The sequence below is a fragment of the Andrena cerasifolii genome, chromosome 13 (assembly GCF_050908995.1).
Source record: "Andrena cerasifolii isolate SP2316 chromosome 13, iyAndCera1_principal, whole genome shotgun sequence".
Classification (NCBI taxonomy): domain Eukaryota; kingdom Metazoa; phylum Arthropoda; class Insecta; order Hymenoptera; family Andrenidae; genus Andrena; species Andrena cerasifolii.
This window is the reverse complement of record NC_135130.1, coordinates 8,078,514-8,094,951: the sequence shown is the minus strand read 5'-3', so window position 1 is coordinate 8,094,951 and position 16,438 is coordinate 8,078,514. Positions and strand designations below refer to the sequence as shown.

Here is a 16,438-nt window from a genome sequence, read left to right as displayed (position 1 = left end):
AAATGATTTTCTTTTATACCACATGCCAGTGCTGTTTCAATTCTATGTATCGCGGTGCAGTCACGTCGTTAAGTGAATCTAGAAAACCATACCTGCTCCATATTGCACATGAAAAAGAGATACTTCACAAGGACGACCATAGGCGGACCAATACCAATCGCGGCCATAAGAAACAGATCCACACTAAACTCATGCGTGATAAACACTGTTAGCTGCAAGTATCCCCTGTTATTCACCATTTTTTTAAACGCGATTAAATTTTATAAAATGAGAGGACAGAAGTGAAAAGTACGATACAGCAACTAAGGATTCCGAATTCAATATCTTAAATTCAACGATCTCAATGATATCAGTGACATCTCGATTACAATTCGAATTCGATATCTAAAGCAACGGGTAAGTCGGGCTGAAAGCAGCTGCTGGCATTCCAGGTCGAACGAATAAAAGAAACCCGCAACGAAAATTTGGAGACTACCTGCACGACCATGTAGAGAAGAATGATTGTTGCAGCGATAGCACCGTTAATTTTGTGAAGAATTGTGCATCCATAAGGCCAGAGACCGAGTAGCACACCCATCGATCGAATGATTTTACAATGACGACCGCCCTCGAAGTTCATCTTTCCCCGTGCGATACAAGACTGCGCGGAGGTACATTATTTCTACCGAGCTTTCCCTCGGGTTTTCATATTATTCTATATTTCCTGTATTTTCGGTTTACGATTGTCACTCAAGCTGGCGAGAAATTCAACGTCGGAGGCAAAGTTCGCAACATCGGAGGTAATTTTCGTTTGCCCAAAGAGAAAAGGGGAGAATATCACCTGTGGTTTAAAGATAGACAGTGCGTAGGGGTCGAGTATTACGGAAATTCGCGCGATACGCGTGACGGTGCTCGATTATCGTGGCTTTTATGGGAAGTTTTACCCGAGGGGGTTTTTACGCACGCGTAGAGGAGCCAACAACCGATCGATGGTTGAGAATACGTTGCATTGTTGCGCCGACTTTCATGGTGAACGGACGCGTTTTAGCTTCTCTCCGCATTTGTAGTCCGCTTTGTAAATGAACGTCCAAGTGCGAGTAGTATGTTAGTTAAAATTGATAATATGCGTATCTTGTAAAAATAATTACACGTGTGTGATTGCAATATAAGTTCTAATGTTCTAACAATCATATTGTTACACTTATTCGGTTTTTTACCAATCATTTGCTATCTTCGGATACCTGTGTCAATTGAGTTGTTGCAATTATAATACGATTGTGTTTAGTTTGGGACAATTAATTTAAATTCAAATTTCTTCTGTTTCAGGTACTGCGACAAGTGCAACCAGGCGAGCTAGTTAATTGCAGCGTTTCAGAGCTAGTGCTTTTTGCGTGGACAATATTATGACTCTGAATGAAATTTTCGTTTATCATTTCTATTAAATATACAAGCTCAACATTTTCGTTGAGAATTTGAAAGGAAGGGGCTTAAGAAAACTTTATATCTATAGTGACAATGGTAAATATAAACCGTAAGAAAGGAGCAGTCAGTCTGCATTGCCTACCTGAATCAATTACAGTCAATACAGTAGTGGTTTAATAATATATCATAAATATATTAAGTGTCAACTAAAAGTGACGGAGCTTCCTTCCAATCGCAATGTTAAGTCATAGAGTAGAGTACCGTGAAATACGACATCGATGCGTTCACTAGCTGAAAGTAAAAGATCGAGCCTTGTTCTTCCTCTTTCCTAAACTACTGTTGCTTGTAAAACGTTTACCTTGGATAAGAATTCGAGTGAACCAGTGTAAAGGCCACCAAACTCCAGGCCAGCAGGATCCATGCTTCTTTGTCGAATGTACAGCAACATCTTTTGTACCGGCACAGGTGCTTCGTGCCATTTTGCGTAGTATCTATGGTATTATTTATAAGACTTTCTAGTACCAAACTGTCTAACAACTACTACTTCAACATTACTGATTTCCAATATAAGAGGAAATACAATTTTTAAAAATTTAGTAATAAATAGTCACAGCGAGTATTGAGAAGGGGGATTAATACTAGTACTCACGTGTTCATGAATAGTTCATTCCCCTTGTCTAAGAGAATCTGGCTAACGTAATTGCCACAGCCCAAGTAAAAGAATTGAATCGTGACCACTGACAAAGCAGTTAACATTTCGGCAGTGATTTTCTTCAGCAACATTGCTCTGGCCAGCTAGCGACGGGGAATAATGAACAAGAGTTACTCGACATATTTTTCCTTTAACAAAATGAACGCTGTGCGCATGCCGTACACACTAGGTTGCTGTAAATTCTATCGTTTCTTCGCGACAAACACGTCGAAGGTGTTCAATTTTTCGTGGGACAAAAGCTACTAGGAAGAAAATCAAAATTCCTTTTTATATTACTTCGCAGAGAATCTCCTCGGCAACCTAGTGTTCACGAGAATCGTTTGCATAAATATATTACTCACGGTATACAGGTTCACGGCGAATGTAACCAGACCGATAAGAATTAGTACGCAGTAATGTGTCAAGAAGGTGGAATTCAAGTATTCAATGAACCTTTAACAAATATTAAGATTTTTGTCAAATTGCTTCAAAACACTTCTTTTCGATTTTAAAGCAAGCTATACCCACTCGAGTACGCGTTGATGCAGTTTAATCGCGGCTACTAGTTGACCATTCATCGACAAATACGTCTTACCACAAAGAGCAGATGGAGCACTACTTTCGAACACCCGTTCCATGCGATCTCTATAAATATGCGATTATTTTCACCCTGAATATGCATAAATATACAAGGTGACTGGTAACAGGTAGAAGGAAATGAAGTGAGCGATTCTACGCGACAATATAAGACGAAAATGAAGAGTAGTGAAATTGCGGTGGGGGCCTCGGTTTGCTGTTATTAATGTTTAAAGATGCAGCACTGGGGCGCCTGGAGGGTGGCAACTCGGCGGCGAGTGGCGCGCATGTCGCAGCGGGGCCTTTGGCAACTCGGCGGCTAGTGGCGCGCATGTCGCAGCGGGGCCTTTGGCAACTACGCGCAGCCCTGACTGCCGAGTGGCCCTGTCCCAGGCGCCCCAAACTAACTCTTAAAACGTTAATAACTAAAAAACTTACTCTTCATTTTCGTCATATGTTGTTACGTAGAATCATCAATTTCTTTTTCTACAACCAGCTGCCGTGCACCCTAAATATTGCAACGGATTAAGTTGCAATGGAAGTAATAGAACCTAGTGGTCTCGCTGACCACTTGGTTTCGTTACAACAACGGCAATTCCTTGCGAAAATATAACTACCGGTCGTTTGCAACATTTCTAAGAATTTGTGATTAAAATTCATTACCCGACAATTTCGAGTAATCCGCACGCGTGCGTGGTGAAATGTACGAATGTAGACTCTGTGACTAACAGGATGAAAACACCCAGGACCGTGGTAGCGTCGATGTGAAACATGATCCAGTAGAAGTATCGATCTTGATCGACGAAGTGCTCGACTTTGAAGGGAATTAGCACCGAGCGAGACTGATTAACAGGCGTCTCTATATTGAAGAGTACCGCCAGGAACGGGAAGCCGAGAGGTAAGAATATAAACGTCAAACAATCTGGAACAATAGACTCATATTTGACAAATAAACTGTACTTGAGAGGTAAACACAATATGGTTGTGGTTATTGCTCTAGAGTCTGAAACTGCTGCCTCTATTACGACCCCGGGTCTTTTTTTAACCGCACGGGTTTTCATTTCTTTGAGGACTCGTCTAACTTTAACCCTTTCCCGCCTAGCGTCGGATATATTCGACGTCCATGAAACGATTCCAAAATATAAATATATATATGCAATATGCATGTAGGCAGCTAGCATCGCCGTCGTGAAAGGGTTAAGGAAACTACTTTATTCGTAATTTCTCTACCAGAAATGGCTCTCAATGTTTACCCTTGCGGTAGTTAGCTAGGCAGCAAATAATGTCGATACTCACACAAGATGGACTTGACTATGGTTGTTGCTTGGTCAGCAAACTTTTCTACGAATCGAAGCTCCCTCTCGTTCGTCAATGAATCATAGTCGCATTGGATCCACTCGAAAGCGTACTTTACCTGGATGATTCTGTGTAAATTAATTCAAGTGTCTCTATTTGCCCAAAAAAGGGATAATTATCAAACACTGTGCTGGGACAAATGCAACTTACAACGGAACTTGGATAAGCCAAAAATTCTGATTTTTTCCCTCCGACATTGCAGGTTCGTAGGGAGATTCAATAGAAATGTCAGACAATTTTTACTTTCCGCTACTTTTTGGTTTTTGCGGTTGAAAATCCGCTTAAAGGTTAATGTGCGCACTACTATTTTCCTGTATGTCTCCAAAAGCACAGTAGATATAAAAAAAGTTGTTGAAATTAAAATGCAACTGTTTTAATTCTTAAAATTTAATTGTTTGCGGCGGGGAACGTTTCCTTTTTTCAACTACAAATATCAAACAATTTCATTGCACAGTTTCATATACCATAAAAAACCTTTAAATTCTCATATTAAATTTTTTTTTATCTCTTATAAATTCCAAGATATACAGGATAATAGTAAGGTGCATATTAACCTTTGAGAAGTGTTTCCACCCCGAAGAATAAACAAGTAGCTGAAAATAAAATTTGCCCCGCACTTCTATTGCGATTCCCTGCAAGCCTGCGGAACTTAATAAAAAAAAAATCGAATTTTCGAGTTACCGGTGTTCACGTGTTAATTAGATTCGAACCGATCTTGTGGAATGAATTTCTTTTCATACCACATGCCGGTATTCTTCTAATTTTAATTTAAGCATCCCAATGCAGTCGTTTACTTAGAGGATCTAGAAAAGCATACCTGGTCCATATTCCACATAAAAATGAAGTACTTCAATATGTAGACTATACACGGTACCATACCAGTGACGCACTTAAAAAACAGATCCCCACTGAACTCGTGCGTGGTAAACACTGCCAGCTGCAAATATCCTCCGCTATTGAACACTCCTTTAAGGCTCCCCCAAACCGACGCGAATTTCGCCGCGCGGAGCGGATCCGCCGCGGACCAGAGAACACTACCCACAAGCCACCACGTATAAAAAAGAAAACTGCTGCCTTATCTGATCCGCGGCGCGGATATTCGCGCAGCTTTAGGGGAGCCTTTAAACGTACCTGATAAATCGTTGCGCAACTGGGGAATGCTAGCAATTGAATTTTAATAAAAAGAGAAGACAAATGAAACTTAGGATACAGCAAGCAAGTATTCTGAACTCAATATCTGAAATTCAACGATCCGAATAATGTCAGTGTCATCTCGATTGAATATCTGAAGCAACGAGCAAGTAATGCGGATTTAACTCGAAAGAACCAAAAAAAAAAAGAATGAGAAATTGGTACCTGCGCGACTATGCAGAGAACGATAATTATTACAGCGAAAGCACCGTTGATTTTGCCAAGAATCGTGCAGCGATAAGGCCACAGACCCAGCGGCACACCTATCGACCGAATGATTTTGCAATGACGACCGCCCTCGAAGTTCATTTTTCCCCGTTCGAGTCACGACTGCCTGCAGGTATATTATTTCCGTCGAGCTTTCCCTCGGGTTTTCATATTATTCTATATTCCCTGCATTTTCGTTTTACGATTGTCACTCAAGCTGGCAAGAAATTTCGAGGACGGAGGCAAAGTTTGCAACTTCTGAGGTAATTTTATTCGTCGAAGGAGAAAAGGGGTGAATACACCGAGGGGAGAACACCTGCGGTTTGAAGATAGACAGTGCGTAGGGGTTGCAGGTGCGGGGGGTGGAGTGTTACGGAGATTCGCGCGACACGCGTGACGGTGCTCGATTATCGTGGCTTTTATGGGAGATTTTACCCGAGGGGGACTTTACGCGCGCGCAGAGGAGCCGACAACCGATCGATCGTGGGGAACACGTTGCACTGTTGCGCCGACTTCCATGGCGAACGGACGTGTTTTAGCTTCTCTCCGCATTTGTGGCGTTTTTTTAAATTAATCGTCTAGTTGAGAGTGAGTATATTAGTTAACATGGATAATGTGTATCTTGTGAGGTATTTACCTGTGCTTGATTACAATGTAAGCGGTAATTGACTTGCTGTGTTAAATGATAAATAGGATTATCGGGGCTTATATAAGTGAAAATGATAAATATGAGTTATAAGAGAATAGAAGTCAGTCAGCATTTTATACCTAAGTCAATTACAGTCAGTACAGTGGTTTAATGTGTTATCATAAGTATCGTAAGTGACAACGCTTCCTTCTAATTGAATTTTTAAGCCGTAGAGTAGAGTACCGCGAAATACGACATCGATGTGTTCAGTAGCTGAAAGTTAGAGATCGCTTCTTGTTATTTCTCTTCTCTCGTCTGTGCACTCGCAGCTTTTAAAACGTTTACCTTGGAATAGAACTCCAATGAACCACTGTAAAGGCCACCAAGATCGAGGCCAGTAGGTTGCAAGCTTCTTTGTCGAATGTACAGCAACATCTTTTGTACTGGCAAGGGTGACTCGTGCCATCTTGAGCAGTATCTGTAGATTGCAAACTGTTTTCCTACGTTTTCCAGTGTGAACAATTTCGAGTACTAGTTACAATAGTTTCTGGTATTAAACACTTTAAGAAGAACTACTTTGCAATATTATTGATATCCAATATAAAAGGAATTACAATTTTTTTAAATTTAGTAATAAATAGTCACACCGAGTATTGATAAGGGGGATGGATACTAGTACTCACGTTTTTGTGAACAGTTCATCGCCCTTGTCTAACAGAATTTGGCTAATGTAATTACTGTAGCCCATGTAAGAGAAATGAGCAATGACCAGTAACAGCGCAGTTAACAATTCGGCAGTGACTTTCATCAGCAACATTTCTTTGGCCAGCTAGCGACAGTGAAAATAAGAAGAAGTGTTACTCCGAGGCACCTTTGCTTGGACGAAGTGGTATCCTTTTTATTTTACTTCACATTCAACAAGAAATCAAATCGAGAGAATCTCTTTAGCATTCTAGTTTTCAGGAGAATGATTTGCATAAATATATTACTCACGATGTAGAGGTTTATGCTCAACGAAACCACGCCGATAGCAATTAGTATCCAGTAATGGGGGATGAAAGAGGTATTCATGTTTGCAATGAACCTTTAACAAATTCAAGATTTTTATCAAATCGCTCCGAAATGAGATTTTCAAATTTGAATCAAGTTATACTCACATGAGTACTCGTTGATGCAGCTGAATGGTGGCTACTAATTGACCGTGTATCGACAAATACGTTTCACCACGAAGAACATTTAGAATACTACTTTCCAGCACGCGTTCCACGCGCCCGCTATAAATGTACGATTATTTCCCCTCTGGATATGCATACATATGGTGTTCCTGATTTCTCGATATTTTTCGCTTCCCGAGAAATCAGAAATCGGATCATACTCCTTGAGAATTCCCGAGAATTCTCGAGGAATTGAAAAAAATATTACAAAATTTATATTTTTGGAATAATGTTGATAATATTTATCAAAGCACAAGAAACCTTTAACTAATTGTTCATTCCTGTCTAATTTGCACAAACCTTGTATAAATGAATCAACAGATATTAAATATAATTCATATATTTATTTATTTAATACAAAATTTGTGCAAAGCGAAACATTACTTTTTTATTTTAAAATCGTTTTTTATCTGCTGCCGAATACTCTACATATTTCAACGGATCATGTTGCGCTAGAAGTAATAGAACCTCTTGCTGGTCACTTAGTTTCGTTGCAACTATAGTAATCATTTGTAAAAATATAACTATCAGTGGTTTGTAACATTTCTGAGAATTTGCGATTAAAATTCATTACCCGACAATTTCGAGTAATCCGCACGCGTGGGTGGTGAAATGTACGAATGTGGACTCTGTGACAATCAGGATGGTAAAACCCAGGATCACGCTAACGTCGATGTGCAATATAATCCAGTAGAAGTATCGATCTTGATCAACGAAGTATTCGATCATGATGGGCATTTTCAGCGAACGGGAATCATTAAATGGTACACCTATGTTGATGACTTCTGGCAGGAACGAATATATTATAAATATCAATGCAATTGCCGAACCATCTGAAACAATGGAGATATATTTGACGAGTGAAGTGTGTCTAATAGATTTACTCAATTATTTGTATTTGTTTTTTTGTTTTTCCTGTGTTTTTACACAGGATGGCGTTTCAAGCATTTTTGCTTATATTGCCCAACGAACATTAGTCATTAATTTTTCCCTCCTCTCTCCTTCGGGTCCCAGCAGCAGCAGCGCACCGGGAGAAAGGTGGTCACCCATCTTTCCCCAGTACACCGCCCCGTGATGTTTAACTTCGGTGATCTAACGAGAACCGGTGTTTCCATCACGGCTACGGCCGCTGGTTTCACACAATTATTTCGTTCTAGTTAGGTATGTACAAACGATATCAGGCATTGAGAGCAACAACGGACTAACCTGTATTGAAAAAAATTACTTTTTCCTATTTTATATGATTAGTAGAGCCTATTGGAATGCATTAATGCTACTAACAAGGAGAGTATTTTAGGTGTCCGTCTCCGATCATTTTGAATTTTGGATATGTTATAGAGGACCGAAAAATAAGAAATACGTGTTTTTTTCTTTTTCCCCGTTTTCATATTTGGATGGTGAAAACTGCGTTCAAAGTTGGGGTGGAAAAATCATTGTTGTGGATTTTTGAAAATCTGGTGAGTCAGTCATATTTCGCATTCAAAGACACAAAATTCGTCCATTGACACTATTCCCCTACCTCTAATAGTTCTCGAGATATTCCACAAAAATGATTTTTCAACCCTAACTTTGAACGCAGTTTTCACCCTCAAATATGTAAACGGGGAAAAATAAAAAAAACACGTATTTCTTATTTTTCGGTCCTCTATAACATATCCAAAAATCAAAATGATCGGAGGCGGACACCTGAAATGCTCTCCTTGTAAGTTAATTTTAAAAAAAATGTGCTTTTGCACCCGCGTGTAAATTCTATCTTTAAAGAAAATGTTTAATTTCGTAGTCCCTGTGCCAGAAATGGCCCTCAATGTTTTCCCTTAGTTAGCTAGGCAGTAAATAATTTCGGTACTCACACAAGAAGAACTTGTTGAAGGATACTCCTCGGTCGGCAAACTTTTCTATCAATCGAAGCTCCCTCTCGTTCGTCAATGAATCATAGTCGCTTTGAATCCACTCGAAGATATACCTTACCTGGATGATTGCGTGTAAAGTAATTAAACTGTGTCTATTCGCTTAAAAATAGAGAAACTTATGAAACACTGTGCTGGGGTAAATGCAACTTAATTATATTCAATACGATTCAATAAAATGAATTTGTTTTTACACCTCGTGCCAGTATTCCTTCAATTTTAAGCATCCACGTGTAATGATTTCGTTAGATAATGTAGAAATGCCTACCTCGGCCACTTTCCACGTGAAAATGGAATACTTCACTAAGTACACCGTTAGCGGTACGATACCAGTCACGATCTTAAAAAACAGATCCGTACTGAACTCGTGCGTGATAAACACTGCTAGCTGCAATTATCCCCCGCTAGTAAACACTCCTTTAACCGTTCCTGATAAATCGTCGTGCAAGTGGAGTGCTAGCAATCGAATGTTTTAAATAGAAAATAAATAAGTGAAGAGTAAGACACATCAAGCAAGGATCCCAATTCAGAATCTCAACGATATCTTGACTCAATTCGAATCCAATGTCTCAAGTAAGGTGGCCGGAGTTGGGGAGACCGGGGCTAGTTCAATGTTTTTTTTTCATTTTTGTTTGAATTAATTACTTGATAACAAATATGCTAAAATATACTTTGGTCCTTCCTCTTTAATATATTATAAATGAAAAGTTGAGAAAACACATACAAAGTGAATGGAAAAATATTTGGACGAAACTAAAATGTACCAATTTACCTCACTTCGGGGCTAGTTGATACGTTATTCTGTTTTCAATTTTTTTCATTATTTATTTGAATTAATTACTTAACAACAAATATTCCAAAATACACTTTGGTCCTTCCTCTTTAATATATAGTAATCGAAACCCAGAGAAAATGCATACAAACTGAATGAAAAAAATGTTATTTGGACGATCAATTTGGATGTATCAAAACTATTTACTTTTTCTCTATGTAAACGAAAACAGTTAACAAAAACGATTGTTAAAGTCAATGTGCACAGACGTACGCTGGATCGTAGGAAAGAATTGAACAACAATCTTCGCATGTCTCGCTGAAATGAAGCTACATATATACGGTGTCGAGATAATTCGTCTGTATCAACTTGCCCCCTGTATCAACCAGCCCCGGTCTCCCCTACAGCTGTTAGCATTCCAGGTCGAACGAACCAAAGAAAGAAATGAAAGCTTGGTACCTGCGCGAGTATGCAAAGAAAAATAATTGTTACAACGACAGCACCGTTAAGTTTGCTAAAAATTGTGCGCCGATAAGGCCAGAGACCCAGTGGCACACCCATGGATCGTATGATTTTACATTGACGACCGCCCTCGAAGTTCATCTTTCCCCGTCCGAGACACGACTGCGTGGAGGTGCATTATTTCCATCAAACTTCCCCTGGGGGTTTTTCATATTATTCTACATTCCCTGTATTTTCGTTTTACGATTGTCACTCAAGCTGGCGAGAAATTCGACGGCGGAGGCAAAGTTTGCAACATCGGGGGTAATTGCCCTCGCCGAAAGAAAGAAGGGGAGAATATCACCTGTTGTTTGAAGGTGCACAGTGCGTAGGGGTCGCAGGTGCGAGGGGTCGAGTAGGCTCTCCATTATTCTGACTTTTATGGGGAATATTACCCGGGGGGATTTTACGCACGCGTAGAGGAGCCTAGAATCGATCGTTTACTGCGAATACGTTGCACTGTTGCGCCGACTTCCATGGTGAACGGACGTGTTGTAGCTTCTCTCCGCATTTGTTGCGCGCTTTATAAATGAACGTCTAACCGCGAGTAGTGTGTTAGTTAAAATTGATAACGTGTATCTTGTGAACTATTTACATGTGTTCGATTACAATGTAAGTACTAGTGGGAATTGTGTTACTGTGTAAACTGCTGAAGCGGAGTAACGTGGCTTAGATAATAAATGACAATGGTAAATATAAGTTATTAGAAAGCTGAAGTCAGTCAGCGTTGTATATCTGAATCAGTCGGTACAGTGGCTTAATAAGGCCACGCTGCTTTCCAATTGAATTTTTAAGCCGTAGAGTAGAGTACCATGAAATACGACATCGATGTGTTCACTAGCTGAAAGTAAAAGATCGAGTCTTGTTCTTCCTCTTTCCTAAGCTACTGTTGCTTGTGAAACGTTTACCTTGGATAAGAATTCGAGTGAACCAGTGTAAAGGCCACCGAACACGAGTCCCGTAGGTTGCATGCATCTTTGTCGAATGTAAAAGAATATTTTTTGCACCGGCAAGGGTGCTTCGTGCCACCTTGTATAGTACCTGTAGATTGCAAACGGTTCCGTACATTTTTCGGTATAAACAGTTTCGACTATTGTTTTTCAAGCGTTTCCAGTAATGAACATTTCAAGGACCACCTGTTTTCATTATTACTGATTTTCATCGGCCAAAGGAAAGGCAATTTTCAAGAATTTAATAACAAATAGTCGCATCGAATACCACCAACTGATAAAGGGGATGAATAACTACTCACGTTTTCGTGAACAGTTCGTCGCCCTTGTCCAACAGAATTTGGCTAACGTAATTACCACAACCCATGTAGAAGAAATGGGCTACGGTCACTATTATTACAGTTAACATTTCGGGAGTGACTTTCATCAGCAACAATTCTCTGGCCAGCTAGCGACGGTGAATAACGAACAAGAGTTACTTCAGACACAGTTGTTTGCACAAAGTAAACGTAGTGCGCTCGGGGTAGATTGCTGTAGGAATTCTCCGTGGCACGTATATCGAAGGGGTTCCATTTTTCGGAAGGCAAATGCTAGTTGAGGGAAAACGAGAACCATGGGCGTCCATAGACTTCTTTCCGGGAGGGGTGACTTTGGAGTGACGGTGAAAAAAAATATAGTAATGGAAAAACGAGTAGCCCGCTTGCATTTTTTCGGTCATTTTGTAGTGCCAATGAAATTCAAAATTTAAATCCAAAATTTAGAAATATTCACATTCATATTTTTAAAAATAAGCGACTATTTTTTCAAAAACCTTCGGACGCCCATGACAAGAACGCCTTTTTATATTACTTCACATTGAAGAAGAAATCAAACCAAGAGAATCTCCTCGACAACCTAGTGCTCATGAGAATGATTTGCATAAATATATTACTCACGATGTAGAGGTTCATACTTAACGAAACCACCCCAATAGCAATCAGTATGCAATAATGTGTAAGCATGGAGGTATTCAAGTTTTCAATGAACCTTTAACAATAAGATTTTTATCGAATCGCTCCATAACACGGTTTTCAAATTTCTAGCATTTTATACCCACTTGAGTACTCGTTGATGCAGTTGAATGATGGCTACTAATTGACCATGTATCGACAAATACGTTTTACCACGAAGAACGTTTAGAATACTACTTTCCAACACCCGTTCCACGCGATCTCTATAAATGTACGATTAATTACCCTCTGTACATGCGTACATATCGTGTTCCTGATTTCTCGATATTTTTTGTTCCTCGAGAAATCAGAAATCGGGTCATACTTCTTGAGAATTCCCGAGAATTCTCGAGAAATTGAAGGAAATATTACAAAATTTATATTTTTAGAATAATGCATATATATATATAGAGGGTGTTGGGCAACAGGTAGTGAAAGAGGAAAGAAGTGATTCTACGTGGCAAAATAACACGAAAATCTGATTTTTCTGTTATTTATATTTAAAGATTCAGATCTGGGACGCCTGGAGATGGCAACTCAGCGGTCAGCTGTGCGCGTAGAGCAGGATAGCCTTTTGTGGTGACTGTAGCCCGTCGCGCACTCCTGACCCCCGAGTTGCCCTGCTTCAGGGGCACCTCGCTGGAATACTTAAAATGTTAATAACTAAAAAGCCAAGCTTCTTCCGCAAATTCGTCACTCTTCATTTTCGTCCAATTCTCTCACGTAGAATCAGCTCCTTTATCTCTTGCCGAATGCCCTGCATATTTCAACGGGTCATACTGTACTAGAAGTAATAGAGCCCAGCGATCTTGCTGGTCACTTGGTTTCGTTATAACTATAGTAATCACTTTTAAAAATATAACTATCGGCGGTTTGTAAGATTTCTGAGAATTTGCGATTAAAATTCATTACCCGATAATTTCAAATAATGCGCACGCGTGGGTGATGAAATATATGAATATAGACTCTGTGACAATCAGGATGGCAATACCAAAGACCACGGTAAAGTCGATGTGCAATACAATCCAGTAGAAGTATCGATCTTGATCAACGAAGTATTCGATCATGATGGGCATTTTCAGCGAACGGGAATCATTAAATGGTACACCTATGTTGATGACTTCTGGCAGGAACGAAAATATGATAAATATCAATGCAATTGGGAAACCATCTGAAACAATGGAGATATATTTAACGAGTGAAGTGTGTCTAATAGATTTACTCAATTATTTTTATTTGTATTTTTGTTTTTTTTGTGTTTTTACACACATTTTTGCTTATATTGCCCAACGAACATTAGTCATTAATTTTTCCCTCCTCTCTCCTTCGGGTCCCAGCAGCAGCAGCGCACCGGGAGAAAGGTGGTCACCCATCTTTCCCCAGTACACCGCCCCGTGATGTTTAACTTCGGTGATCTAACGAGAACCGGTGTTTCCATCACGGCTACGGCCGCTGGTTTTACACAATTATTTCGTTCTAGTTAGGTATGTACAAACGATATCAGGCATTGAGAGCAACAACGGACTAACCTGTATTGAAAAAAATTACTTTTTCCTATTTTATATGATTAGTAGAGCCTATTGGAATGCATTAATGCTACTAAGTTAATTTAAAAAAAAATGTGCTTTAGTCCGGCGTTGCTCTCAATGCATAGAGTCTAAAACAGTTGCTTCTGCTACGATCTCCGAGTCTTTTCTGACCCACCCGCGTGTAAATTCTATCTTTAAAGAAAATGCTGAATTTCGTAGTTCCTGTGCCAGAAATGGCCCTCGATGTTTTCGCTTAATGAGCTAGGCAGTAAATAATTTCGGTACTCACACAAGAAGAACTTGCTGAAGGATACTCCTCGGTCGGCAAACTTTTCTATCAATCGAAGCTCCCTCTCGTTAGTCAGTGAATCATAGTCGCTTTGGATCCACTCGAAGATGTACCTTAACTGGATAATCGCGTGTAAAGTAATTAAACTGTGTCTATTCGCTTAAGAATAGAGAAACTTACGAAACACTGTGCTGGGGTAAATGTAACTTAATTATATTGATTACGATTCAATAAAATGAATTTGTATTTACACCTCGTGCCAGTATTCCTTCATTTTTAAGCATCCACGTGTAATGATTTCGGTAGATAATGTAGAAATGCCTACCTCGGCCACTTTCCACGTGAAAATGGAATACTTCACTATGTACACCGTTAGCGGTACGATACCGTTCATGATCTTAAGAAACAGATCCATACTGAACTCGTGCGTGATAAACACTGCTAGCTGCAATTACCCCCCGCTAGTAAACGCTCCCTTAACCGTTCCTGATAAATCGCTGTGCAAGTGGAGTGCTAGCAATTGAATTTTTTAAAAAAGAAGATAAATAAGTGAAGAGTAAGATCCATCAAGCAAGGATCCCAATTCAGAATCTCAATGATATGGTGACTCAATTCGAATTAGTGTTGTTAAAATGAGCTTCGAGCCGCGAGCTTCAAGAGCTCGAGTCGCGGTTCAAACTCTAAAGGCTCGAACCTTTAAGGGGAGGTTCTGGTTTTAATGTCGATTTTTTTTTATTTCATTTTTCGAACGTTCAATCTTTTAGGAATACGTGTTTAAAAGGATTTGTTGAAATTCGTAAAATTCCCGAAGTTATAGGCATTTGAGTAGCGGCAAATGCATGGGTAACACCCGGCCACTCGGCACTCGCGTAAAACTTTAAACGCGTTTTTCTCGAAACAGTGTTCTCAAAACGGTGGGCGCTGTATCTCCCAAAATTACTATCCGATTCGACTGAAACCTTTTTTATTTTGAAGAATATACTTCTGGCTAGGGGGGAGACTAGAAACAATTACAAAAAATTAAAAATTTATAATTTTCAAAGGCGTTGAAAGGACGAAAAATACAGGGGAAAGTGATTTCAAAATTGAAGTATCGTTATTTTCTAAAAAATGTCATTTTTTATAATTGTTTTCTAGCCCCCCCCCCCTAGACAGAAGAATAATCTTCAAAATAAAAAGGGTTTCAGTCGAATCGGATAATAACTTTTGGAGACACAGCGCCCACCGATTTGGATCAATTTTTTGACGCCTTGACTTTAACGGCTACCCAGGGCCGTCTGGAATGATTAATTATAAAACAAAAAATATATTTCTATAATTTAAGACACCCTTAATACAATGCAAAAACTCCCATTAAAATATATGCAGTAGTTTTCCTTTAATTAATTCCTAAATATCACCTATTTTTGGGGTTGTAGACCGGAACCTCCCCTTAAGGTTAAGACTTAAAACTTTGAAGACTCGAGCTTTATACAACACTAATTCGAATCCAATATCTCAAGTAAGGTGGCCGGAGTACAGCTGTTAGCATTCCAGCTCGAACGAGCCAAAGAAAGAAATAAAAGCTTGATACCTGCGCTAGTATGCAAAGAACGATAATTGCTACAACGACAGCGCCGTTAAGTTTGCTAAAAATTGTGCGCCGATAAGGCCAGAGACCCAGTGGCACACCCATCGATCGTATGATTTTACAATGACGACCGCCCTCGAAGTTCATCTTTCCCCGTCCGAGACACGACTGCGTGGAGGTGAATTATTTCCATCAAACTTCCCCTCGGGGTTTTTCATATTATTCCACATTCCCTGTATTTCCGTTTTACGATTGTCACTCAAGCCGGCGAGAAATTCTACGTCGGAGGCAGTTCGCAACGTCGCGGGTAATTTTCCTCGCCGAAAGGAAAAAAGGGGTGAACATCACCTGTTGTTTGAAGGCACGCGGCGCGTAGGGGTTGCCGGTGCGGGGGGTGGAGTGTCACGGAAATTCGCGCGACACGCGTGACGGTGCTCGATTATCGTGGCTTTTATGGGAGATTTTACCCGAGGGGGATTTTACGCACGCGTAGAGGAGCCGACAACCGATCGATTGTTGGGAATACGTTGCATTGTTGCGCCGACTTCCATGGTGAACGGACGTGTTTTAACTTCTCTCCGCATTTGTAGCGCATTTTCTAACTGCGAGTGAGTATGTTGTTTAAAATTGGTAATGTGTGTCTTGTGAAATATTTGCATGTGCCCGA

General features: G+C 39.9%; 3 protein-coding genes across 8 annotated transcripts in view; 1 reads left to right on the top strand and 2 right to left on the bottom strand.

Moving 5' to 3' along the window:
* The window catches only part of LOC143375947 (dynein regulatory complex subunit 5), a 34,869-nt gene that overhangs the window by 6,732 nt on the left and 11,699 nt on the right, over positions 1 to 16,438 (top strand). Inside the window, exon 1 of one of the 3 annotated variants that reach the window (XM_076825647.1) lies at positions 10,428 to 11,056. The exons of the other annotated variants lie outside the window; for them this stretch is intronic. The gene's annotated coding sequence lies outside the window, so the exon portion shown is untranslated. Of the gene's footprint in view, positions 1 to 10,427; positions 11,057 to 16,438 lie in introns of those variants that run through there. 3 annotated transcript variants of the gene reach the window in all.
* LOC143375961 (odorant receptor Or2-like) lies at positions 1,091 to 14,648 on the bottom strand. 4 transcript variants are annotated; one of them, XM_076825685.1, is made up of 7 exons: positions 14,527 to 14,648; positions 13,296 to 14,319; positions 12,491 to 12,607; positions 12,330 to 12,420; positions 6,734 to 6,879; positions 1,760 to 1,892; positions 1,091 to 1,692 (listed from the first exon to the last, which is right to left on the bottom strand). In XM_076825685.1, exons 2-7 carry the CDS (start codon positions 13,457 to 13,459, stop codon positions 1,642 to 1,644), a joined length of 702 nt encoding a protein of 233 aa, XP_076681800.1. In that variant the 5' UTR covers positions 13,460 to 14,319; positions 14,527 to 14,648; the 3' UTR covers positions 1,091 to 1,641. The 4 variants fall into 4 exon arrangements, with proteins under 4 accessions (XP_076681800.1, XP_076681799.1, XP_076681802.1 ...); XM_076825687.1 differs by lacking the exons at positions 1,091 to 1,692; positions 1,760 to 1,892; positions 6,734 to 6,879 and adding exons at positions 6,039 to 6,323; positions 6,396 to 6,528; positions 11,697 to 11,842; XM_076825686.1 differs by lacking the exons at positions 1,091 to 1,692; positions 1,760 to 1,892; positions 6,734 to 6,879 and adding exons at positions 11,090 to 11,285; positions 11,353 to 11,485; positions 11,697 to 11,842.
* LOC143375967 (uncharacterized) lies at positions 2,738 to 5,648 on the bottom strand. Its single transcript, XM_076825694.1, has 5 exons — positions 5,152 to 5,648; positions 4,842 to 4,998; positions 3,965 to 4,082; positions 3,332 to 3,590; positions 2,738 to 2,762 (listed from the first exon to the last, which is right to left on the bottom strand). The coding sequence occupies exons 2-5, from the start codon at positions 4,899 to 4,901 to the stop codon at positions 2,738 to 2,740; spliced, it is 462 nt and encodes a 153-aa protein (XP_076681809.1). The 5' UTR covers positions 4,902 to 4,998; positions 5,152 to 5,648.

Coding starts and splice junctions, on each gene's coding strand:
- LOC143375961 (XM_076825685.1), bottom strand. CDS start 13,459: ATGCCCATCATGATCGAATACTTCGTTGATCAAGATCGATACTTCTAC. Junction 12,608..13,295: donor GCATTATTTGAAATTATCGG/GTAATGAATTTT, acceptor GTACATTTATAG/AGATCGCGTGGAACGGGTGT. Junction 12,421..12,490: donor CTGCATCAACGAGTACTCAA/GTGGGTATAAAA, acceptor TTATTGTTAAAG/GTTCATTGAAAACTTGAATA.
- LOC143375967 (XM_076825694.1), bottom strand. CDS start 4,901: ATGGTACCGTGTATAGTCTACATATTGAAGTACTTCATTTTTATGTGG. Junction 3,591..3,964: donor CATAGTCAAGTCCATCTTGT/GTGAGTATCGAC, acceptor CTATTGTTCCAG/ATTGTTTGACGTTTATATTC. Junction 2,763..3,331: donor GGATTACTCGAAATTGTCGG/GTAATGAATTTT, acceptor ATGCATATTCAG/GGTGAAAATAATCGCATATT.